The 26179-nt window shown below is 44.1% G+C and overlaps 1 protein-coding gene across 2 annotated transcripts in view; it reads right to left on the reverse strand.

The window, feature by feature from the left end:
• Positions 1-1842: 1842 nt before the first annotated feature.
• fam193a (family with sequence similarity 193 member A) overlaps positions 1843-26179 on the reverse strand; it is a 31607-nt gene continuing 7270 nt past the window's right edge. Inside the window, exons 5-23 of one of the 2 annotated variants that reach the window (XM_055923785.1) lie at positions 25048-25209; positions 24227-24458; positions 20780-20904; positions 20373-20520; positions 20113-20187; positions 19812-19886; positions 19583-19695; positions 18904-19158; positions 17983-18136; positions 17382-17534; positions 16848-17120; positions 13362-13578; positions 11893-12180; positions 10714-11020; positions 5970-6156; positions 4846-5097; positions 3618-4503; positions 3363-3444; positions 1843-2858 (exon numbers count right to left, since the gene is read on the reverse strand). In XM_055923785.1, the coding sequence (XP_055779760.1) occupies positions 2765-2858; positions 3363-3444; positions 3618-4503; positions 4846-5097; positions 5970-6156; positions 10714-11020; positions 11893-12180; positions 13362-13578; positions 16848-17120; positions 17382-17534; positions 17983-18136; positions 18904-19158; positions 19583-19695; positions 19812-19886; positions 20113-20187; positions 20373-20520; positions 20780-20904; positions 24227-24458; positions 25048-25209 (4078 nt within the window). In that variant the 3' untranslated portion in view covers positions 1843-2764. Of the gene's footprint in view, positions 2859-3362; positions 3445-3617; positions 4504-4845; positions 5098-5969; positions 6157-10713; positions 11021-11847; positions 12181-13361; positions 13579-16847; positions 17121-17381; positions 17535-17982; positions 18137-18903; positions 19159-19582; positions 19696-19811; positions 19887-20112; positions 20188-20372; positions 20521-20779; positions 20905-24226; positions 24459-25047; positions 25210-26179 lie in introns of both variants that reach the window. The other variant, XM_055923784.1, reaches the window with a different exon arrangement.

Below are 26179 nucleotides of genomic sequence, written 5' to 3' on the forward strand. Positions count from 1 at the left end.
TGTTTTTTCTTATCCATCTACATAATGACAAGGTGAAAACATGTTCTTATACATTTTTGCAAATTAGCACACCCCTGAGTCAATACATGTTAGAATCACCTTTGGCAGCGATTACAGCTGTGAGTCTTTCTGGATAAATCTCCAAGAGCTTTGCACACCTAGATTGTACATTATTTTCCCATTCTTTTTTTCAAAATTCTTCAAGCTCTGTCAAATTGGTTGTTGATCATTGCTAGACAACCATTTTCAAGTCTTGCCATACATTTTCAAGCAGATTTAACTCAGGAACATTCACTGTCTTCTTGGTAAGCAACTCCAGTGTAGATGTGGCTTTGTGTTTTAGGTTATTGTCCTCCTGAAAAGTGAATTAATCTCCCAGTGTCTGGTGGAAAGCAGACTGAACCAGGTTTTCCTCTAGGATTTAGCCTAGCACCATTCTGTTTCTTTTTTATCCCGAAAAACTCCCGTCCTTAACAATTACAAGCATGCCCATAACATGATGCAGCCACCACTATGCTTGAAAATATGTGGAGTGGTACTCAGTAATGTGTTTATGGAATCACCCCAAACACTTAACAAAAAGTGAATTGCTTTGCCACATTTTTTGCAGTATTACTTTAGTGCCTTCTTGAAAACAGGATGTTTTGCATGTTCTGTACAGGCTTCCCTTTTTTCACTCTGTCAATTAGGTTAGTATCGTAGAGTAATTACAATGTTGTTGATCCATCCTCAGTCTTCTATCGCAGCAATTAAACTCTCTGTTTAAGAACATTTTTACTCATGTAACTTTAGGCTTTCTATAAAAAAGGGGTTGAATACTTAACTCAAGACATTTCAGCTTCTAATTTTTAATTCATTTGTAATAAAATTGTATTCCACTTTGTCATTATGGGATATTGTGTGTAGGCCAGTGACAAAAACAAATCTAAATGTAACCAATTTTAAATTCAGGACGAAACAACTAAATGTGGAAAAAGTCAGGGGTGTGAATACTTTAAGGCATGTTCCCACAGAAAACTACATTTAGAGTAAATATAGTAAGAGGCTCAGACAATGCCAACAGTATCACACATTAGTTTGGTATGTAGGCATCTAGGACCTTCATTTCTACCAGACTACCACGTTATTCCACAAACACACATCACCCATTTACCCTGCAAAGGAAAACCTTCATCAACCACGCTTTCACCAGGGTTCTGTGAGCATCGAGGAGTCTGAGCTACTTATTTTCTTCTGGGAGGACTGAGGGCAAATAACATACACATATTTCACCACTGACTGACATATGACAGTCAACTCAGTCCCTTACCTTTTCAGTCACTGCTATGAGAATGTGGGGTCCCACTGGACTTAGTCATAGCTCCACTACCGATTGATCATGTGACTGACTATAATCAGTGGTGGATAACCCGGAAAGCACCCGGTCCTCCAGGTGACTCACCGTCCCATCATCTAGTGTGGCTGCACACCCCAAATGGAGAAGCATCAGTGATGTCTTTATAGGCCAAACGTTCCCTGAAAGCACAACCAGTAAATATTACTCACCTTGGGGTAGAAGGTAATGGTGAACAGTTAAAGTCACTTAGTATCGAGGGGATGATAGTGCTATAGCATCTTCTTACTTAACCAATAAGCCTACACCTCTCTAGAATCTATTTCGGTGTATAATGTGCAGATGGATATGATTTACATTCCAGGTACAAAGGGGAGAATGGACCTCCTCTATAAATTTGGGGAACATTAAGTTACAAAAATACTCCTAAATGAAACTAAATACACCCCCCCTTCACTGCATTAAAGATGCACCACCAATGAAATAAGCACAGACACAAGACACACACATCCTGCCATACTACTGTATTCCATCTTTCAAAAAAGAAAGATAAGATTTTAATATTACTTAACAATATGTTAAAAGGTAGCCAGTTTGGCTTCAGTGTTAATACAATATACACTCTATAACAGATTGATAGTGTGCATTGTTCTTTTCTTCAATTTCATTCTGAAAGTATTGTGATACAAGCTGGATACAAGTCAAAAATAGGAAAGAAAACAAAATAAAAACTGTAACTGGTACACTTATCGATTTTGTTAAATGAAATTGAAAAAATAAAAAAAAGAACGTTGTCAAGTATTAAGCCAAGTTCCTCTCAGTCAAGTGAGAGTTGTTGGGGGCAGGGGAGAGTATGGCAGACCATGCCCATTCATTCCCTTGTCAGTTATCTGAATGAGATGCCGTGCTAGGAATCGTGGGTAACAAGGGGATAGTAAGCCACAGTAACTGAATGAAAGGCTTTAATTCATCAGATATCTTTTTTTTCTCCACATTTTTTCCCATGTGTGTCTGTTTTCACAAAGCAAACATAGTAAGGATCTTTTGACTAAGAGTCCGGCAAAAAAGAAAAGAAAATGCATTTCAGAACATGGCTTTTTAAGTCAAGAGAAATGCCCCTCAGACTAAAAACACACAAATGAGCAACAAAAACAAAACCAGGTAGAAAGTAGCATTTTGTGATTATTCTTTTGTGTGTGTCATTTAATGTTATTTTTTTTCTCTCTCAGAGTTCTGCTTGAGGATCAGCCTGGAGGATGGGTTCATGGTAGAACCGCACAGCAACAAAGAACAAGGCAGCGTGGGTGTGCGCCATTTGGGCACAGCAGGGCTACGGGATGACGGGGTCTGTGGTAGCAGTTTGAATGAGGGGGGGGGGCGTGCCGATTGCTTCCTGCCAGTCTCTTTTTCTTTGTCCTACGCGAGGTCCCATCAGTGGGCGGCGAACGTTGCTTTCTTCAAGCTAAAGTTGGACCAGTTGATGGACAGCCGTTGTCGGGTCTGCCTGGCGGAATCCAAGCAGAACCTGGGAAGGGAGGGAGAGAGATGGGGAGTTAAAGATCCACTTCCATGCAACGCTTTTCACTAGGGGCATCTGGAGGAGGGAAGTACACTCAAGCTAAGTACCAATTATCTTTCCTTCCTCCCAATGTGTGCATTTGTTCCCTTCCCTTCACGGATTTGAAAGGACTCCACCAATCCAATGCGTTTACATTTGTGGGAAGTAGTGAACAAGTGCACACTTTAGGGGAAAATAGATATTATTGGGGTACACCCCTAGTCCTCTCCACACCCATAATCATAAGCTTAGGAATACAAGTAATTTGTTTTAATAGTTTTTGGGGATTTAATGATAAATTGATTCACATAATAGATTCTGCATATAAAGCATCCAGCTTCACTTCAAGCTAGATTCAATTTAAACACTTTGCAACTAAGCTTCCGGACAGATCGTTTAAGCAATTTTTTCAACAAAAAAAAAAAAGAATCTTTATGTAGTCAATGCAAAGCAAGAGTCAAGTGCCCGTACCTTTTGAAATACTCCACCTCCCTCTCAGTCTCGTCCATGTCAGTACTGTCCAGATCAATGTCTTTGGGCAAGAAAACGTCATCTGCAATAAGAGAACACTCGGTCACAAAATGCCAACTTAACAAATGTAAATGTCCCCGTCTCAATATTATCTCTGGATGTTGTATGTGCCTGAAACACTTCTGCAGCCCTGAAACTAACCATCCTACAGGGATAAATAAAACTGCACAGCATAACCTAGCATATCATGCTGACCTATTGAGTTGTTTGTCTTGTCGGCCTTCTTCTTCTTGTTCTTCTTGGCCTTGGCCTTGGGCTGGGGGGATTCTGCGCTGAGGGGTTTGCCGTTCTGCTGGGGCTGCTCCGTCTGCGAGGCAGGGGGTGGGGAGGGCTCCAACAAGGGTCGGCTCCTCTCATCTTTCACCTGGCTCGCCGACTGCTGATGGTGCTGCCTTTTCCCGTTGTTCCTCTCCTCCTTCCTGGGTCCCGGTGCCAGAGGGACGACCGGGTCTTCAGCGGGAAGCCTGGGCCGGGTCACTTTGACATCTGGTGGTAGTTGTGGTGTACTGTTAGTGGTGGCCTCTGGGGCTTTCTTGACCATCGTTGTCTCGCTGGCGGTTTGCCTGATTGGCTGCTGCTGTTTTGGCTTGGCTTTGCCATTGGCCTCCGTCGGTTGGGGTGCAACGGAGGTGCCGTTGAGAAGGAAGGGGGCTGGGGAGTTGGGGGCATTTGGGGTGAAGGGGGCCGGAGTAGGGGCTTTCTCCCTGCTGTTCTTTGGACTGTGCTGTGAGGGGGGAGGCCGGGGCTGGGGTCGGTGCTCCACTCTGGGATCCTTGTGGCCAGGGAGGCGCATGAGGCTGTGCAGGAGCTGGCTCTTGCCGTTGCGGAGGTTCTCTAGGACGTTCTGGGCCGTCTGTTTGAGGGGCTGGGGGTTGTTCTGCGGTACGGGGGCGGCGAGCTCCTTGGCTTTCTCCTTTTTCTTCTTGGCGGAGCGGAGGTGCTGCAGCTCTTGCAGGCGGAGGAGTTCCCGTTGGAGGGCCTCCTCCTCCTCCCGCCGCCGTTGCTCCTCCTCCAGGAGCTGCTGCACCTGCTCCTCCTCCCGCTCGCGGGCCTCCGCCTCCAGACGCACCTTCTCCTCCATCTGAGACACACACAGACAGTTCATATCCGGTTGGTCCTTTGCTTCATTTAGTAACAAAAAATACAACTTTGGTTTGACCCAACTCCCTATTTGAACTAAGTCCTTAGCACCAATGTTAAAATTACAACTTGAAGGGTTATAGTTCAGCCCAAAAATCAAATATTAAATACTAATACTAAATAATAATACTGTCTGAATTATCAGTGCAACTATAGACCACTTTTGACGTCAGCTGGGGTGAACAATTACTTTCAAAGTGACATTTTAAATCACGACACTGTCGTCGAAACAAAAAGGGGTAACACTTCAAACAAAATGTTGTAAAATGCTTTAAACCACTACCTTCTTCTGTTTGTGGCGAGCCCGCTTTGCAGCCTTGGAGCTGGAGGCAGGCTTGTTGTCACTGGCGCTGTTGATGAACTGCAGCAGGTCCTCCACCCGCCGGTGGTCCTCCATGCCGTCGGCACCACTGTCGCGCTCCACCACGGCCGGCTGCTCCTCCCTCTTGGGCTGCTCCTCCTTCCGCTTGGTCAGCCTTAGGCGCAGCTTCTCGCGCATTTCCGCGTAGTTGCGGCTGGTGGGCGCCGCCGGGGGCTAGGGGAGGAAACAAGGAAATAGGGTTTAGATTATTCTGGTAGTTTGAGATGAATTGTGTGTTGAATATCATCAGAGCACCCAATACTATCTGGGGTGAGTTTCCGCTATACAATGTAAAATGTGTTGGGGACCTAATCAGAAGTGCTATTTAGGGCCTCCCGGGTGGCGCAGTGGTCTAGGGCACTGCATCGCAGTGCTAACTGCGCCACCAGAGTCTCTGGGTTCGACCCCAGGCTCTGTCGCAGCCGGCCGCGACCGGGAGGTCCGTGGGGGCGACGCACAATTGGGCTAGCGTCGTCCGGGTTAGGGAGGGTTTGGCCGGTAGGGATTTCCTTGTCTCATCGCGCTCCAGCGACTCCTGTGGCGGGTTGGGCGCAGTGCGCGCTAACCAAGGGGGCCAGGTGCACGGTGTTTCCTCCGACACATTGGTGCGGCTGGCTTCCGGGTTGGAGGCGCGCTGTGTTAAAGAAGCAGTGCGGCTTGGTTGGGTTGTGCCTCGGAGGACGCATGGCTTTCGACCTTCGTCTCTCCCGAGCCCGTACGGGAGTTGTAGCGATGAGACAAGATAGTAATTACTAGCGATTGGATACAACGAAAATTGGGGAGAAAAGGGGATACAATTTATAAATAAAAAAAAGTGCTATTTAAAGTGTCATCTCTCCAGACTAGGCTCGTTCAACTGCTGGCTAGACAGTGTCCAACAGGCCGTTCTAGTAAAGATTTAGATTCTGTATTCCACAAAATGTCAGACTACATCATTAAAACACTATTACAGACTTCTGTTTCTCACTATTCCGCAAGTTGATACATAGTAATATACTCATATTAGTATGAGTATATGCATGTGCTCGCATGTGTGCATGTCTTACCCCGCCGTGGCCGAAGAACTCGCAGTAGCAGCAGTCGCAGTACTTCCCTTCCTTCTGGTTGGTGGAGGTGGAGGTGGAAGAGCTGTGCTCCGAGCAGCTGTCCTCGTCCTGGCTCTCCTCGCCGTCGTAGCCCTGGTGGTCGTACGCCCCATTTCCCTCGCAACGGTGGCCCTCACACTCGGGGTCACTAGAAGGGGTCAAACGCCAAGGTCAAAATGTCAATATGTAGTAGCTGAAATACCGGTAGGTGAAGTTAACCCAATAAATATTTGGAACTTTCTGTACTGTCAAATAAACTGGTTCCAATTGTGGCTAGTCGGATAAGATAAAGATGTATAGTAAACATATAAACAACGTTCCCACATGACTGATACATTTATCTTACAAATCCTTACAAGGTATATGCAAGGCACAAACATCAATTTCATTAAAGAGCAGTGCTACACAAGCTAAACAATAAACATACTGTAAGTCACACAAATACATTTTTCACTGAAAAGCAGTACTGATACAAAACTGTTAGTAGTGCGCTTGGCTTTAAAGAGGTAAAGAGTCTGTTCCCTGATGACAGTACTGCATATTGGCTGTCCAGTGGATGTGTAAGATCCTAAATGATTTCTTTACCCCGCTTACGTGTGCGCCGGAGAGCCTTTTACCTTCTTCCTACAATCTTCCTAGACTGGCTCAATAAAACAATCTGTAAAAGGACTAAAAGAGATTTATAAATTAGGCCTTTAAGTTTACGAAGGAAGTACAGTCTGGATTGATATTTAGATAACACTGGCCCACAGTTGGCTCCAAAGTTCAGCTTGTTATTAACTACTGTACCGATGGTGATTGACTTGGAGAAATCAGCTTGATGGTTGTTTCCCAAAGTCTATGATTAGGTCTTTGGTCATTCAGATTTCAGCACCAGATGTCAAACTTGTCCACTGTGGACTGAATCAGGTCATCCGAATCAGATGTGCCAAGATTAGCAGTGTCATCTGAGTATTTTATGTACCGTATGTTCTCAGGGCAGGTGCTCCTACAGTCATCTGTATAGTGTAAACAGGACAGGAGAGATGATTGAGCCCTGTCCTGCACTCACCAATGAATCCCACCCACGGTGGTCTATTTGCCAGAAAATATAAAATCCACAGAATGAGTTTTGGACTTAGGTTCATATTCAAAAGTTTGACCATTAGATATGGCTGTATACTGCTAAAAGCACTGGAAAAGGCCACAAACACCATCTAGGCATAGGATTTGGCAATGTGTGGTACAGTAGGAACAAGAACATTGTCCACTCCGTTGCTTGTAGGCAAATTGAAGGGGGTCTACAATGCCTCAAACCTCATTATGTATGTGGGAGAGAACCAAACACTCAAAACTTTTCATTATCACAGGCGTTAACGCAACAAGGGCTCCCGAGTGGTGCAGCCGTCTAAGGCACTGCGTCACTACAGTCCCTGATTCGAATCCAGGCTGCATCACATCCGGTCGTGATTGGGCTGCCCGCAATTGGCCCAGCATCGTTCGGGTTTGGCTGGGGTAGGCCGTCATTTTAAATAAGAATGTTCCTAACTGACTTGCCCAGTTAAAAAAAAAAAAAAAAGGTGGTAATCGCTGAGGACAGCAAAGCGGCTCTTCTTGGGTACTGGGCATACGATGGATGATTTCTACAGAGCTGTATGCTCCCTCAGTGAGCGTTTGAACAGCTCACAGAACACACCTGACAATTCCTTGTGACAGGATTTAAGTTGGAGAAATTATCTGGAGCAGTAGCTTTGTTTTTTGATATTAGATGTAATACCCTATCAACATCTACTTCCTCTATAACCAAATCAGCTTCCCTTTGTGCTAAAGATAACATTTCACAACAGCTCATCCTCCTCAGTACTAAAGTCCAGACTACCAAACCTAAAATAAAAAGAGCTCAAACTCTCGGCAAACTCAATAGAATGTTCTTTTGAATGGACATTGAGCTCAGTGTGGTTAGTTGGTAGTCTAGAGAAGTTTTAGACCCTTCCAAGTATTCCTAATCTTTCCATCCTGGTATAGTCCTTCACCCTTCTCTTTGTAACCCTTTTTGCTTATTTTGAAGGGACCACTGTATCCTCACAAAAATGTATGTAATCAGACAAAGCCTCTAAAGTTTCATCCAGTGTGGCATTTTCTGAGAAAACAGTCCAATCGGTACAATCAAAGCAGTCTTGCAGCACTGCACTGGATGTGTCATTCCACTGTTTTGACTGATTTATAGACTACTCCCTCTCTCTGTAGTTTATTTCGAAAGGCTGGAATGAGGTGGACTGCATTAAGAGCCTAGGTGCTTAGAGGAGCCTTCTGAATAGACTGGTGTTTTCCTACCCCTTGTTGCGCATGTAACATATTGCTGATAAGAAGCAAGAGTCTTTGAGAGTACAGCTGTTGAAAACCACCCAGTCTAAAATAAAATCGGAGTCAGGTGATTTTGACTATGCGCCTCCCTCTCTCTGTAGTTTATTTCGAAAGGCTGGAATGAGGTGGACTGCATTAAGAGCCTAGGTGCTTAGAGGAGCCTTCTGAATAGACTGGTGTTTTCCTACCCCTTGTTGCGCATGTAACATATTGCTGATAAGAAGCAAGAGTCTTTGAGAGTACAGCCGTTGAAAACCACCCATCCTAAAATAAAATCGGAGTCAGGTGATTTTGACTATGCGCCTCACGCATGACGTGATTACATCTGCTGTGCAATTCATATTGGTTGTGGGTAGTACATTAACAAGAATGATAAAGAACTGACCGAATTCACGGGGCCGGTACTTTGGTGTGAAGGAGAGGGATAGTAGCACCACATCTGATGAGCAGTGCGATTCCAGAGTGGTACAATATACGACGATGGACGCTAGATCTACTCAGGCTTTTATAAAGCTAGCCAACTTCAGTTAGCTTCACATTCCAGCTGAGACTTCATTCATACTACGATAGTGGCTATTGCGCTCGTCTGCCTGCCGCTAACTCTAGGAGGCTTGCATCAGTGCATGCATGTCGCACGTGGCGAGTCGAACGGCGAACTCTTGATTGAGACGACGCTGAAAAATCTAAATCGATGGGCGAGTCAAGTTATCTTGCAAATTCAGCAGGCTCTAGTGTGAAATTAGAAGTGCTGTCGGGCTTTTATTACGTATTGTAACGACGATTTAATGTCGTCTTTGGTGTGCTTATCAATGCAACAGCAGCTTTTATCTAAAATAATTGTATTAAGTAAGTCATACAAAAGGTGTGATGTTTCAAACGCATTCTGTCATTAATACATGTGTAATGTGCTAGGTATTTTAACATTACTATATTTTTTAACACAAAAAAACACTGTTTAATACAATATTTAGTCAGTGATCTACAAATTTTTAATTTTATTTAACTAGGCAAGTCGGTTAAGAACAGATTCTTATTTACAATGACGGCCTACCCAGCCAAATCCGGACGACGCTGGGCCAATTGTGCGCTGCCCTATGGGCCTCCCAATCACGGCCGGATGCGATACAGCCTGGATTCGAACCAGGGACTGTAGTGACACCTCCTGTAATGAGATGCAGTGCCTTAGACCGGGGGCCAAGGGGATGATGATGCAATCAGTCAGAGAGGGAGGGAATATATGATTTAATTGGTCCTCCAACCACACTTCATTCAGAGTAAATGGAGTTGGCCTGACCCGGAACAAGTTAGTTCTGAAGGACTCGTTGCCATAAAAATGTACATGGCTAAAAGCTGAGCCACATTCATATGACCGGTTATTTACAGCTGGAACTCAGTTGACCAAAGTTGCCTCACTAACTCCTCAAACCTCATTCAAAGTATAGGGCTCAGGATATGGGCAGATCTGCTGTATGCCTGGTTGACATAAATGCAAACCCTGCTTTTCCCCATGTCAATGTCATGCCTGTGTGGTGTTCTGAATCCGACAAAGCTCAGTTCTGAGTCAATGACATGTCATCTAACCATGTTTCAGTAAGACTGATCAGTTTGGCCTCTCGGTATGCCCATTGGAAAGTAACGTTGACATACATTTTATGGAGTATAGAAGGGAGCGATGGGCTTCCAATGTTGTGGTTATGAGTAAGACCTAGTTGTTTAGAAGCCCACTCAAAGCAACAGTGGGTGGTTACAATTCAATGCTCTCCAATATAGCCATGGAGAGGTAGTAGGCAGATGTTTTGCCTAATCAACTGATACAGGATCAGATTTCAATTCATGGGCAATATTAAAAATAAAAAGCTTGCAGCACGCCCAGTGCTCCGTTGACATTTCACAGAGATATGCTTGTTTAACGCTGTTAATATGAACAGCGTATACTAAAATATGAAAGTACTACATGTCATGTCTCAAATTCAATATACATCTTACCTTTATTGTTTAACATTCTCCAGATTTGAGAAGAAAGATGAATGTCATTAGCCTGTCATGGTAGCCTTAATTCTCACACAGCATCCAGCCTAGCTGACGCAAAACTATTTTCCAAATTCTTGACCACCTTTTTTCATCTGGCCTCCATTGATTTAGTCGCCCAAATGTCTTACCTTTCTTCACACAGATTATGATAGAGACATAAGGTTTGGCACATTGTTTTCCATAGAGGATTATCTACACAATGTGTTTTTGATTGGACACACTATACAGGCCTTGATATTTTCTCATCGCTCTACTGGTCAATGTTAGTATCAGGAGTAGGTTAATCTGATCTTAGCTTTGTGATAAAAGAAAACTTAAACAAGGGACTGACCTGCACACGCTGGGCGGGGCGCTAATGGCCCCGTCGGCTGGGGCGGCGTCAGGTGGCTCGGCTGGGGACAAGCACATGCCCTGGTGGTGGGCCTCCATGAAGCCTGGGGACGTGGTGGGAGTCGTTGGGAAGGGCTGCGAGCCCATGCTGGGGTAGTGGTGCTGGGCGGTGGGGCCAGGGGAAGGAGGCAGGGCTGGGCCAGACGAGAGCTGAGGGAGTGAGGCCAGGCCTGTGGGGCTATTCCTAGGGGCGATGGGGCCAGGTTGTTGCCTATGGTCCTCTTTACCTATATTGTGAAATACATCACCTGGCAGAGACAGAAGAAAAAAATAAATGCATATGAAATGATGCACATTCAGCAGCTGGTTAGTGAAGATCGGAGACAATTCACAAGAAGTCATCTTAAATGCCTCAATGAAGGAAATACATTGTCTATTTACACTAAGTCAGACCCATGTTTTTGGGTCATCAGGTATATTCTGACCTCTGCTTGTCTATTCTGTATTTGGAACATGTTAAATTACAATCATTGCTGCAAACACAACACTTTCCCTTTCTCAGGCAGCTTTCCTGTCACATCAGTACAGATCAAGGAGAAGAAGCTAATTCAGGCCATTGAGACGCAGCCTTGCGGCTAGTGACTGCTAGTCGTAAGCCCCCCCCCCCCCCATTTTATCACATAAGTACAAAACGAAGTCGGTAGCCGAAGTCTACGCCCCTTTGTTTGTGATTGGTCAACAGTAGGGATTCTTCAAAAGTCTTTGCTGTCCTTCTACGATATACTTTTCATTGAGTAATATTGCACCAAACATCTTAGTTAAATGTAAAATTGCGCAACTAAGACCTCTGCAAAAATATCAAAATTAATGACAGATTTCTTGAGTTAGATTAATTCTGACTACAGAGTCTCAAAAAGGAAAAACAGTACTACTGCTGCTTTAAAAGAAAAATTATGTTCAAGCGAAGGTCTTATAAAGGAGCACACGAGCACACTAGTTTGGTTATGAAGCATGCTGACAACTTTAGAATGAACCAAATGTATCGGGCATGTGGTGGTGTGCTAGTATGGATATTGGAACGTAGCAGTGTGCCATCGGACTAGCCCTAAGCTGCGCTCCTCCTCCTCAGTTTTACCTAAGGAGTTGGGTCTTTTAGATGAAACTTGGATGTGATTATTACTTGACTGGACAGTGGTTGCCGTGCAGGAGACTGAGGCGGTGGAGGCAGAGGTGGCCATCACCACTTTGTTGGCCTCCAGGAAGGCATCTTGGAAATTGTAGAGACACTTCTTCTTGGCACCGTTCTTCCTCTCCCTGGGCAGGGGCTGTTGCTGCTCCGACGGCGAGGGTGGGAGGAGGTGAAGGGAGGTGGGTTCGGCCGAGGCGGTGTGGGCGTGGTCACCATAGCTGGAGGAGGAGGGCGGGGGGAGGGGCACGTCAGGGTGGTGGGGTGATCCCAGCATGTCCCCTGGAGATGAAGACAAACATTTTATTTGTATTTATTTAGCCTTTATTTAACCAGGCAAGTCAATTAAGAACAAATTCTTATTTACAAGGACGGCCTGGCAAAAAACAATTGAAGAACAAGAGTTAACTGCATGTGTAAGATCCTGTGTAAGTCCAAAGATTTAGATGGGTGAGAAGGAACATCGGACACAAACAATAAGGATGGCTCTCACTGTATACAGAGATCAAGTGTACATTGAATTCTATGGCACGAGGGAGGAACAATTCTACTTCATAGAGCCAAAACACACAACACTGAACCTTGTTGGGACCCATCCTTCTATAAACTACAGAGACCAAGTCACACCACACCCCTCGGACAAAGACACTGATCCGACAGAAGGAGGAGGAGCTGGGGGAAGGAGCCTGAAATGGGAGTCGAATGGGGCCTCTTACTACAAGAGCAGACATGTACATATTACCATGTACATATTACCATAGCTACCTGCATGTACATATTACCTCAACTAACCGGTGCCCCAGCACATTGACTCTGTACCGGTAACCCCTGTATATAGCCTCGCTTTTTACTTTACTGCTGTTTAATTATTCATTACCTTCATTTTCTATTCATCAATTATTATTTTTATTTTTCTCTTAACTTCTTAAAGCATTGTTGGTTAAGGGCTTGTAATTAAGCATTTCACTGTACGGTTTACACCTGTTGTATTTGGCGTATTTGCCAAATACAATTTAATTTGATGCAGTTGCAGGCAATGGAGCTGGGAGCTGAAATAAAATGAGCAGCTCCTCCTTTAGCCTACATTTGGGATGGATGAATCATCTTCCTCTTGGAGAACTACTTGGTATGCAGGCTTTTGCTCTAGCCCCGTTGTACCAGATCTGATTAAGCTATTAATTCATAATTAAGATGAATTATTCTTTGTGAGCAGCTGATTAGTAGAATCAGGTGGGCTATATTAGGTTTTGTAGTGAAAGTCTGCAGTATGATAGCTAGCTCCGTGGTGAAGTTCCCTCACAGATCTAGGATCAGCCTCCCTTCCCCCAATCTTAACTGTAAACATTTGTGTGGAAAATGCGAAACAGACTCAGTACCAGCGTCAAGGGGCAATTTCACCCTACACCAGCTCTCCAGGAGGAAGGTTGGTCGTCCATGGGCTAGATGAAGAGGTATGTTCTCACCTGGCAGGGGCTCCTGTAGCAGCACTGATGGGTTCCAATTCTTCATCATGGCAGCGTCGCAGATGTTCTCGAACTTGAGCGAGAGGCACTGCAGCGAGTTGTTCCAGTCGCCAGCGCCACCACCAAAGCAGTTCTGGTAGACATGGTCCGGTAGGGAGGGGCTGAAGGCCTGCTGCTTGGGCCCTGTGTGGCTCGACGTGGGGGCAAGGGGGATAGGCTAGGAACAGAATAGAAGAGTTCTAAGTTTGATCTGACAATCTTGTTGGTTGTACAGTCGTCTCAAATACAACTGAAGGACCTCGGCGTTACTCTGGATCCTGACTTCTCTTATGAAGAACATGTCAAGACTATTTCAAGGGAAGCTTTTTTCAATCTTCCTAACATAGCAAAAATCTGAAACTTTGTCCAAAAATTATACAGAAACGCTAGACCATGCTTTTGTCACTTCTAGATTAGACTACTGCAATGCTCTACTCTCAGGCTAACCGGATAAAGCACTAAATAAACTTCAGTTAGTGTCAAACACGGCTGCTAGAATCTTGGCTAGAACAAAAACCTTTCATCATATTACTCCAGTGCTAGCCTCTCTACACTGGCTTCCTGTTAAGGCTAGGGCTGATTTCAAAGTTTTACTGCTAACCTACAAAGCACTACATGGGCTCCTACCGTACGCTACAGTCACAAGACGCAGGCCTCCTTACTGTACTTAGAATTTCTAAGCAAACAACTGGAGGCAGGGCTTCCTCCTATAGAGTCTTTACTGAAGACTCATCTCTTCAGAACGTCTAATGAATAAGTGTAGCATGGCTCAGGGATGCGAAGGTGAATGGCAAGACACTGGAGTGACGAACCGCCCTTGCCGTCTCCGGACAAAAAGAACACCTATGTGAGAATGCTGTTCATTGACTACAGCGCAGAGTTCAACACCATAGTGCCCACGAAGCTCATCACTAAGCTAAGGACCCTGGGACTAAACACCTCCCTCTGCAACTGGTTCCTGGACTTCCTGATGGGCCGCCGCAGGTGGTAATGGTAGGCAACAACACGTCTGCCCTCAACCCTTGGGCCCCTCAGGGGTGTGTACTTAGTCCCCTCCTGTACTCCCTGTTCACCCACAACTGCGTGGCCTAACATGACTCCAACACCATCATTAAGTTTGCTGACGACACAACAGTGGTAGGCCTGATCACAGACAACGATGAGACAGCCTACAGGAAGGAGGTTAGAGAATTGGCAGTGTGGTGCCAGGACAACAACCTCTCCCTCAATGTGAGCAAGACAAAAGGAGCTGATCGTGGACTAGAGGAAAAGGCGGACCGAACAGGCCCCCATTAACATCAACGGGGCTGTAGTGGAGCGGGTCGAGAGTTTCAAGTTCCTTGGTGTCCACATCACCAACGAACTACCATGGTCCAAACACATCAAGACTGTGAAGAGGGCACGACAAAACCTTTTCCCCCTCAGGAGACTGAAAAGATTTGGCATGGGTCCCCAAATCCTCAAAAAGTTCTACAACAGCACCAGAGAGCATCCTGACCAGTTGCATCACCGCCAGGTATGGCAACTGCTCGGCATCTGACCGTAAGGCGCTACAGAAGGTAGTGGGTATGGCCCAGTACATCACTAAGGCCAACCTTCCTGCCATCCAGGACCTATATAATAGGCGGTGTCAGAGGAAAGCCCATGAAATTGTCAGAGACTTCAGTCACCCAAGTCATAGACTGTTCTCTCTGCTACCACACGGCAAGAGGTACTGGAGCGCCAAGTCTAGGTCCACAATACTTTTTAACAGCATCTACCTCTAAGTCATAAGACTGCTGAACAATTAATCAAAATGGCCACCAGACTAATTACATTGACACTCCCCCCCATTGTTTTGTACACTGCTGCTACTCACTTCTTATTATCTATGCATAGTCACATCACCCCTACCTACATGTACAAATTACTTCAAATAACCTGTACCCACGCACACTGACTCAGTACCAGTACCCCTTGTATATAGCCTCATTATTGTTATTTTATTGTGTTACTTTTTACTTTAGTTTATTTGGTAAATATTTTCTTAACTCTTCTTGAACTGCACTGTTGGTTAAGGGCTTGTAAGTAAGCATTTCATAGTAAGGTCTACACTTGTGGTATTCGGCGCATGTGACAACGTTTGATTTGATTGTGTCTGGCCAGCTCCCTTCACTGGGATTCTCTGCCTCTATTGGACTCCTAGTCTCTCAACATATTTTCAATAGTGACAGCTTTTTACAACACCCATGCTTCTACACCTGCATTGCTTGCTGTTTGGGGTTTTAGGCTGGGTTTTTGTACAGCACTTTGTGACATCAGCTGATATAAGGGATTTATAAATACATTTGATTGGCATAACCAAGTTGCAATCCCTCATAGTAGATATGAGCTCATTTGATACAGTGCGACCTCTTGTGGTATATCCATGCAATTACAGCAAAATAATCAACCAAAAAAGGTATAACAGAGTTGAATCACTTCCTTGTGATGGTGTAAATCCCCTGAAGGGAATGTATCAATGGGCAAATTCGATTTGCATGGCCCGGTGCCACGGTTGGGTGGAGATTTCACTTAAGGACCAATGGAATGGTCTAAAATGCAAAAACTCCACCTACCCAGGGTACCGGGCCATGCCAAATTAACTCCATCAATGAAAAATGACCAGTTAAGAGGGATGAGAGGTTACCACTCAAATCATATCCTGAAACTTAAATCATGTAAATCCCCATCAATTTTATAGAGAAAGTATAGCCAATACAGTGTCTGTAACTAGGGCTGTGACAATTATAGCATTTTTGTTAATTGTCATGCAAATGACCACGGTTACTCATAATTGTAATTGTGTTTAAAAATATTTTGAGCTTATAATGCATATTTGATTTTTTTTTTTACAACATACCTAATGAATATAACACAGCTTTGGTGACACAGCCATCTAAAAAAACAAATGGTTTTGACTGCTTGGAACATTCTTAAATGCAGCTTCTCCTCCAGACTGCTCGTAAAATGATGACCAACTTTACCCACTTCATGTAAAAATGAAAAACTGCTATTGGGTAAACTATACATAGTTCAATCCCTCATTCTCCTAAAATGAATCTACTAATACGATTATAATTTTTGTAGGTCATTGTCCATAACTCAGTTGCATGATTATACGATAACCGTGCCAGCCCTATCTGTAAGTGACTATGGCTGTATCCCAATACCCATAAATGACTTCCATTTGTTGTCTCCTCTCCCTCCTGACTGTTGAAATGGCTTTCACCTATCAACAACCTTACAGAGCAGTGGTAAGATCAGTAAGGGACACAAGGAAGCCTTTCAAGACTATTGGGGCACAGCCTGTATCTGTCAAGCATTCAGGAGGAGTAAATAGAAGCTGCCCTTAACCACGGACACAGGGTCAGATTTCATCTACCTCAAGCTAGTACAGTTGTTAGTGGTATGTGTGTGTTAACTCACCTTGCTGTGTGAAAGGGGGGGGCTGGGGTAGAGTGTGGGGTGCAGCAGGGGCCGGGGCAGGTGGGAGAGGTTATGCAGGGGCAGGTGGCCGTGGATGTGGGGGTAGAGGTGGAGGGCCGGGTGGCTGGGGTTCTGGTTGTCGCCCCCGGTGAAGAACTGGTGGTGGTGGCCGGAGGGGGGTGTGTGGATCCGGCTGGGGGCTGGGCCCAGGGGGGCAAGGGAGGAGGACAGGTCCTGGTTGCACACGTGGCACTCGCAGGCGTGCTGTTCCACCTGGAATGAGAGAGGAACAAGATGGCTACCATGAGTTGTCCTTCATGTCCACTAGTGTTGATTGTAATTTTTTCTCCTCCTTTCAGCATTAAGACTACTGTGCAAGTATTTTGAGCTAGATGGCGACATACACAACCGGCTGTGTGCCCCATGCATTGGAATCCATTCAAACTGAACAGAATCTTTCTCTAGGTATTCTAGATATAGAATTAACCTGATTCAAATCCTACCTCAAGCCCTAGTTGTGTAGTGTGGTTGTACCTGATGCTGTGGGTAGTAGGGCGGAGGGCTGTTGTTGCTCTTCCCTGGCGAAAGCTCCCCCCGCTGGCCCGGAGGCTCCCCGCCGCTCTCCTCGTCAGCCTCCTCCTCGTCACCCTCCGACGAACTACTGCTGCTGCTGCTCCCTCCAGGAGACTGGATAGCGAGAGAGAAGGGGGGAGAGCGAGAGAGAGAGAGAGGAAGAGGGGAGAGTGAGGGGAATGGAAAGAGAGAGAGAGAGAGAGAGAGAAAGGGGAGGAGGGGGGCAGAGGATGAGAGGGAGAGAAATTGGAGAGAAAACCGAGGGAGAGGAGAGTGAGGAGGATAGAGATGGGAGAGAGAAAGAGAGAAATGCAGCAGGAATGAGTCAGAGTCAAAGTACATTTCCACAATCAAATCTGTCCCAGTACTTCGCACAGAGAAACATGCCAAACTTGCATCAAGGGCACTGTCACACACACAGTGTAGGGTGAAGTTGTCCCAGATGCTGATCTTGGGATAGTTTAGCATTTCCCCCACTAATGGCTAAGGTTAGGATTGGGGAAGCTGATCCTAGATCTGTAACTAGGGTAAACGTCAACCCGCAGCCGTCAACCACCCACACCTCATCTTTGAGCGCCATGTTCTCTCCGCCACCGTTGAGCTCGCTGTGCAGGCCGTTCATCCTGGCCACCACCCCTGGGTCCTCATAGCCCCCCATGGGGTAGATGTCCGCAAACTTGCCCAACAGCGGAGGCACTTCGTCCTCGTCGCTACCACTACGAGGAGAGGAGGAAGAGAAAATAATGAAGGTGACTACCAAAACAGGAGTGGCCATGTTTTCATTATAAAAATCATTATAGGAAATGACATTACATGATTGGAGAGCACATACCTGATAAAAGAGTTATAACTACATAAACCACAAGAATAACCATAACCACAACAAATACAACCATACCCACATCAACTAGATATTGGGATAAATCCTACTGGTACATGAACTAGTCCCGGGCGATCTGGACAAAAAAAATCCACACCACGATAAATTGGATGAATCACAAGAATGATAAATTTAACAATAAATTTACAACATTAATGTACAACAGTTATTTTTTTGTAATATTACCCTTAAAACTACTACTACTTTGAATGCTGTAGCTATCAATTGTCCCATTAACAATTACCCGTATTAGCAAACTTATTTCACACTTCTCTAGTAGGGCCCTATAGGTTATTAATAGTAATGATCAATAATAGCAAAGTGGTCAGTGTTGATCATTTCAGTTGATCGTCCCAGCTCTAGCGTGAACTCATAAAGCCATTATTTGTGCATTTAATCATGTATATCTTTGATAGATATAAATATTTAAAAAATAACATTATTGTAATGTATTGCTTTTTTTGTATGTTTTTTTTCCTATGATATTTTATTGCTTTACATTATATACTCAGGTCTTGTTTAGAAAATACATTTGCTATGATCTCCTGAATAAATAAATACATATTTTTACAACAAAGAACACGCCACCCCTGGTGGACTTACAAGGTGGTGGCGACCCCTTCTGGCATTATGAGGCGCGAGTGCTGCTGTATGGTGATGGGCGAGCTGGAGGCCGAAGCAGAGGCTGAGCTGCCCCCGGAGGACAGACTGGGGGGGTGCACCTCGGCCAGGTAGTCCCGGTGCTGTGGGGGCTCCGTGGCCTGAAGCGGCAGCTTGATGTGGAGGTCCTCGGCAATGGGAGAGTCCATGATGCCGCACGTCAGGATGTGGGAGAGGCTGCAGTCGTCGCAGGTGCATCTGGGGGAGGAGGGATGGTTGTTCATTAAAAAAGGTGGTTTTGAAAAGATTGGGTCGCAGGTGGCCAGTGGTGGTGTTCCAGGTCATCGTTTTTATGGTCGAGCTGAAAATCTCAGAAGGTTGGTATATCATATTGATGTGGTTCATGAGATGATAAACACTTGTATACACCATTTCCTTTCCGGTCACTGAATAACACTGGGTACTGGCTAGAAACATGGGTTTGTTTTACTTTGGGTTGATAAATGAGGATTAATAACATACCCGCACACAAAGTCTGAATGTCTCATTGGACTTGTGTCATATAATACCCACATAGGTGAAAAAAAATTAAAGAAAATAGGTAGGATTTTATTTAGACACGCTACAAATAAACAAACACACCATCTGTAAATTGTAAGCAAAATGAATCCTCCAAACTCACCGTCTTCGATAATTGCAATTTGGACAGTCTGGAATGCTGAGACGAGAGGAGAGCATTCTCATCGTGTCTGTAAAGTTACTGTCACCAGCTAAAGATTTCTTACTGTTGGTTAACTGCAAAGACAAAATCAAATTCATGTACAGCGGATTTAAAGGGTACACCGTCAAAATCTGCCTGACCAGTTTCACAAATAAATCAACTATTTCTATAGACTATTTGTCCATCATACCTGTTCTTCTATAAACCTCCTCTGTTTAAAGAATTCCCAGTCTTCCTTCAGCATCCGTTGTTTTGTTTTCAAAGTCTGTAAATAGGTAGACTTCAATTATGAGCTTTGACAGATTGAGGTCGAAACATGTCAGCTTTTTAATAAATAACAGTACCTAAATCATCTTTTCTCTGTTGGTCTACAGAAATAATATGACATAAATAATAGGGTAAGTGTTAGGGAATGAAAAGATAGACAATGCTGATAACTACAGTAATTGTCTTATATTACTTGAAATTTAGTTGCGTGATAAACCCCTTACATTTTTGCTAATTAAAGACTTATGTGGTTCTGTCCGTTGATTTGTGAGATTCTGGCCCTCCACCTTAAAAAGCAGCTGCCAAAAAGAGAAAAATTAATTGTTAAGCATCAGAGAGACCAAAAGAAAACCATTCAAAGGAGATGCATTTGTTAAAAACCTTCAGGACATCACAATATGTTATTGACATTTATTGGAGTTCAATTGTCACACACAAGGTATGCAACAAAGAACACGCTATGTGTGTGTTTGTGTGTGTGTACCTGTTCGTCGACGTAGTCGTCAATCCTCTTCTCACACTCCTGCCACTCAGCCGCCACGGTGGCCATCTCCTGCTCCAGCTGCTGGTAGCTCTCCAGCAGGGTTCTGTACATGTCCTCGCTATACGAGTCGTGGGAGGCCGTGCCATGCCTAATCATAAATGGCATTATTTTTTAAAAGAAAACATTGGAAACACACAGCTAGGCCAGTTTATCATACCAATGGCCTATTTAGGTTTGAGGATAGACCAGGTTTAATGATTTTGCTATACTAAGACAAACAAAAAGGGATTATATAGGGAGACTATCAAAAAAAAATGATATAATAATCCTCACAGAAGCATACACCTCAATGGCATCAGAGAAATCCTCATCTTAAATGGCTGTTTTGTCATTCGACTCAGTCTTACCTCAGCTGTGCAACCAGTGCAGGTAAACTGCTGTGCAGGATGGGCTCGGAGAACACCAGGTTCTCAAAAAGGTGCTTGTTGTGCAGCTCCCACGTCACCTGGAACTTCTGCAGGTGTTCGTTCTCCTATGGAACCCAGACAAGAAGAGAGTTACAAACCAAGTTTATGCGGGCTGGCCGGTCTAGCGGTAATGCCGCAGCCTCCGGCACACTGTGTTTGCATAGGGTCGAATACGGCCATTTGACACAACGTCTCTGTCTTTCCCCACCATCATCCTCTATCACTGTTAACCTGTCTAGGACTGGGGTTCCGCTAGCGGGAATTGCAGGGCGCCAAATTCAAATCAACAGAAATCTTATAATTCAATTTTCTTAAACACACAAGTATTAGACACCATTTTAAAGATAAAATTCTCGTTAATCCAATCACAGTGTCCGATTTCAAAAAGCTTTTCGGCAAAAGCAGAACATAACATCATTATATTAGGTCAGCAACGAGTCACAGAAAGCATACAGCGATTTTCAAACCAAAGAGAGGAGTCACAAAAAGCAGAAATATTGATAAAATGAATCACTAACCTTTGATATTCTTCATCAGATGACACTTCCGGGACAACATGTTACACAATACATGTATGTTTTGTTCGATGCAGTTCATATTTATATCCAAAAACCTTAGTTTACATTTGGCTTTGCCTCCAAAACATCCCGTGAATTTGCACAGAGCCACATCAAATCACAGAAATACTAATAATAAACATTAATAAAAGATACAAGTGTTATTCACAGATTTAAAGATATACTTCTCCTTAATGCAACCGCTGTGTCAGATTTCAAAAAAACTTTACGGAAAAAGCAAGCCATGCAATAATCTGAGTACGGCACTCAGAGACGAACACAACCCAAGAAGATATCCACCATGTTGGAGTCAACATAAGTCAGAAATAGCATTATAAATATTCACTTACCTTTGATGATCTTCGTCAGAATGCACTCCCAGAAATCCCAGTTCCACAATAAATGTTTGATTTGTTCCACAAAGTCCATATTTTATGCCCAAATTCCTCCTTGTTGTTCGCGCGTTCAGTACACAATCTAAACTCACGACGCGCGGGGAGGTCCAGGCAAAAGTTCAGACGAAAAGTCATATTACAGCCCATAGAAACATGTCAAACGAAGTATAGAATTAATCTTTCGGATGTTTTTAACATAAATCTTCCAACCGGATAATTATTTTGTCTGTAGAAAAGCTATGGAACAGAGCTCGCTCTCACATGAACGAGCGTCACGAGCTCAAAGCATTCTGCCAGACCTCTGACTCATTCCCCTCTCATTCGGCCCCACTTCACAGTAGAAGCATCAGACAAGGTTCTAAAGACTGTTGACATCTAGTGGAAGCCTTAGGAAGTGCAACATGACCCATATCCCACTGTATCTTCAATAAGGAATGAGTTGAAAAACGACCAACCTCAGATTTCCCACTTCCTGGTTGGATTTTTTCTCAGGTTTTTGCCTGCCATATGAGTTCTGTTATACTCACAGACATCATTCAAACAGTTTTAGAAACTTCAGAGTGTTTTCTATCCAAATCTACTAATAATATGCATATATTAGCAACTGGGACTGAGTAGCAGGCAGTTTCCTCTGGGCACGCTTTTCATCCAAACGTGAAAATGCTGCCCCCTATCCATAACAAGTTAACTAAAGAAATACAAAACTGAAAATCCTTTGACAGTCTGGTCCAAAATGATTGAGACCCTTTAAAAAGGTAAGAAAAAATAACTATAAAATAATTCAAATACTGTGCTATATTGTATGCTCAAACACACAAAGAAATGCTTAGTTGGTCACAAAATCTACATTTTGCAATTGCCATCTCAGTCTCCGGATTTGAAACCCAGTGGTTTGAATTGAAGAGGACAGTCCATAAGCACAGACAAAGGATATCAAGGATCTGGAAAGATTCTGTATGGAGGAATAGTCTAGCATCCCTCACAATGTGTTCGCCAACTCATGAATGTTTTTTTGTTTTTTTTAAGTACTTTAAAAAAAAAGAAGCTCAGTGCAGTTATCCTCAAAAGGTGAAGTATTGAAACATTAATAATTTTGACCCCTACCTTTTTGAGAATGAGAATTGATATTACTTGATAAACAAAATCGCTTTCTCTGAACAGCCCAGTACATCACTGGGGCCAAGCTTCCTGCCATCCAGGACCTATATAATAGGCGTGTCAGAGGAAAGCCCATAAAATTATCAGAGACTCCAGTCACCCAAGTTATAGACTGTTTTCTCTGCTACCACACGGCAATTTGTACCGGAGCACCAAGTCTAGGACCAAAAGGCTCCTCAACAGCTTCTACCCCCAAGCCATTAAACTGCTGAACAATTCATAAAAATTGCCACCAAACAATTTACATTGACCCCCCCACTTGTACACTGCTGCTACTCGCTGTTTGTTTGTTACCTATGCATAGTCACTTTGACCCCACCTACATGTACAGATTACCTCAACTAGCCTGTACCCCTGCACACTGACTCGGTACCGGTGCCCCCTGTATATAGCCTCGTTATTGTTATTGTGTTACTTTTTATTATACATTTTTATTTTAGCCTACTTGGTAAATATTTTCTTCTTCTTGAACTGCACTGTTGGTTAAGGGCTTGTAAGTAAGCATTTCACAGTAAAGTCTACACTTGTTGTATTCGGCGCATGTGGCAAATAAAGTTTGATTTGATTTGTATAAGTATAAAATAAAATAATTTAACATTTCGTTAAGCATAAAATGTAGCTCAGTATGTAAATTATTTATTTTTATACAGTCATTTCTGCACATCTTTATCAAGGGTGTCAATAATCTGGACCCCACTGTGTGTGTGTGTGTGTATAGCCACAGCAGTGGCAGCTGTCTAGGCTAAGGAGGCAAATTTCAGACAAACCTCTGTACTGCTTCCAAAAAGTATGACACCGTCTGTGGCTTGTCCCTGAGTTCTGGGGAAATTCTAAAGCCTATGTTAATCCTGTGAGAGTTACTGAGGCAACGCTACTTTTTAGCCTTCATGTATTGGGGGCAAGTCTGGTTTACCTCACGTTGTCGCCAAAACTCGGGGTAAACCTCTAAAAGAAACACTGAGCAGCACTAAGCATTGTCCCTCTGTGCTAGTCAGATGCTAACAAAATGCCTAACACAAAGGCAACCGTAAAGGTAACCACAAAGACTAACGCAAAAGGCTAATGCAAAGCATAATGGAAAGGCCAACAATAAGGCCAACAGTAAGGCCAACAGTAAGGCCAACAGTAAGGCCAGCAGTAAGGCTAGCAGTAAGGCTAGCGCAAATGCCAACCCTGAAAGTTATTGCGCAAGACTGTTTGTTAGCCACTGGTCTAAGACTATGCTAATGCTAACATGAGGCTATCTTCAAAGCTATCGCTAACAGAGGAAGACTCACCAGGGTGAGGAGGAAGCTGCTGATGGTGCGGGCAGCCTGGCAGAGGGCACTGTACTCCTCCAGGAGCAGCGAGATGAACTGGTGGGCCTGCGGGGGGCCCTGGGCGGCGGCCGCCGCAGCCTTGGAGCCGGTCGACAGGTGCTTGAGCAGGCGCACCTTCATTTCTAGGACATACTCGCGGGCCTGCTGCTCCAGCCTCTGGTAGAGCTGGTACGGGTCCTTCTCGCACAGCCTGAACAGGTGGGCAAGATGGACGTCATAAGACCCAGTGCACAATAGGCTAATACAAAAGCAAAATATGCTAATACTTGTAGGGATTATCTATGGTGGTCAGTCCTGGGTCAAATGCATCTCAAACACTTTCAAATAACTTGAGTTTGATTTAGTTTTCCTGGTACAACGTAACAGATGGCCTAGCCCCAAGTAGTCCCCAAGTAGTAGCACAGAGGAAGGTTTAGCCTCTGAAATGGCTAACCATTTTCTGAAGGTAATCTCTTATCTGGCAAATTTGATAAGGGAAAGTGAGGTAACCACTCAATGATTACTCTGGTACTCTTGTCAGATAACTGTTCATCTTGAAGATGGAAGTGAAAAGAGGATGGTAGGGATGGGAGAGAGCATGGAGGGCAAATGGAAAGAAAGGAATGAGGCAGGAAGCAGCGAGAGATGGAGGGTAGGAAGGAGAGGATGTAAAGGAATGTAGGAGGGAAGGACAAATGGAAGGAGGAAGGAATAGAAAGAGGGGGGAAAGGAGGAATGCAGAGGCAGACTGAGGGAAAGAGGGTGGAAGACAAGCTGCCTTTTCTCTAGTTGGGTCTTACCTGTCCACCAGCTCCTTCATGCCCTCCTTGTCGCGGTCAAGGGGCTGGTCGTGGGCCAGCGGCGTGCCTGTCTGGCGGTAGATGCACCGCACTAGGTAGCGTACCTCCGACCAGTGGTTCTGCAGCAGCTGGGACTCACGCTCTGACTCGGCCGAAATCTCCCTGTAGGGGGTGAAGGCCAAAATAGGTAATTGTGATGCATCAGTGAGAGGACACTGGGTGCGCTTATTCAAGGGACCCAGGGTCATGTTCATTAGGGCAAGCAACAGAAAACACTTTAAAACATTGAGACAGAAAACCAAAATGAGCCTTTCCTACTTCATTTACTATATGAATACAACCCATATAGTAGAAGTATTAGTGAGTCTGTGCATCCATGTTCCTCTTTTAAAGGGCTGATATCCAGTCTCTCCAGGATTCCAAAATTCTGCGATCACATAATTCAAAACAAAATCAACGAATCCACAAATTTATGCAAGAGCTCGCAATTTTGACCAATCACTGCACACGTGTCCAATCAAAAGAGGGTTAGCAATTTTGATCACTGTTACCATGGAAAACAGCCCAATAAAACATCAATAACCCCCCCCCCCCCCCACCCCGGTTAGCGTGTGAAGCCTATGGTTGATTACTGACAGATTACGACTGACAGGCAGAACAATGAACAGGAATCCATCTCATTTACCAACAAAAATCATAGTTAAAAGACAGTACAAAATGATTTCCAATTACATGAAGATGGGGGCAAATTTTTTTGCACTCAGTGCAACGCTGTGCAGGAACACAAGAACCAACAAAGCATGTGAAAAGAAGGTCCGAATCAGAGCATGTGATTCGGACCTTCCACAAAAAAGAAAAAAAAGAAACTGCCACTCAAAATTCGCTCTATTAATTAAAATCACAATTTAACCAACATCCATCTATTTTTTGTGACTACCTGGACCTACCAATTGTTTTTTAAGCATTAAAACCAAACCATATGGATTTGAATGAAAAGTATTTTAATAAACATGAAAAGATGAATGTAATAAGCCAAAATAATTTCAAATAGGTTCATGTCATATTAAAACAGCAAATAGGTCAGGAGCCAGACAGGGAGCCTAAAATGAATTATTCAGGCTATATTTTTCAA

Source organism: Salvelinus fontinalis, chromosome 5 (genome assembly GCF_029448725.1).
Source record: "Salvelinus fontinalis isolate EN_2023a chromosome 5, ASM2944872v1, whole genome shotgun sequence".
NCBI classification, from domain to species: domain Eukaryota; kingdom Metazoa; phylum Chordata; class Actinopteri; order Salmoniformes; family Salmonidae; genus Salvelinus; species Salvelinus fontinalis.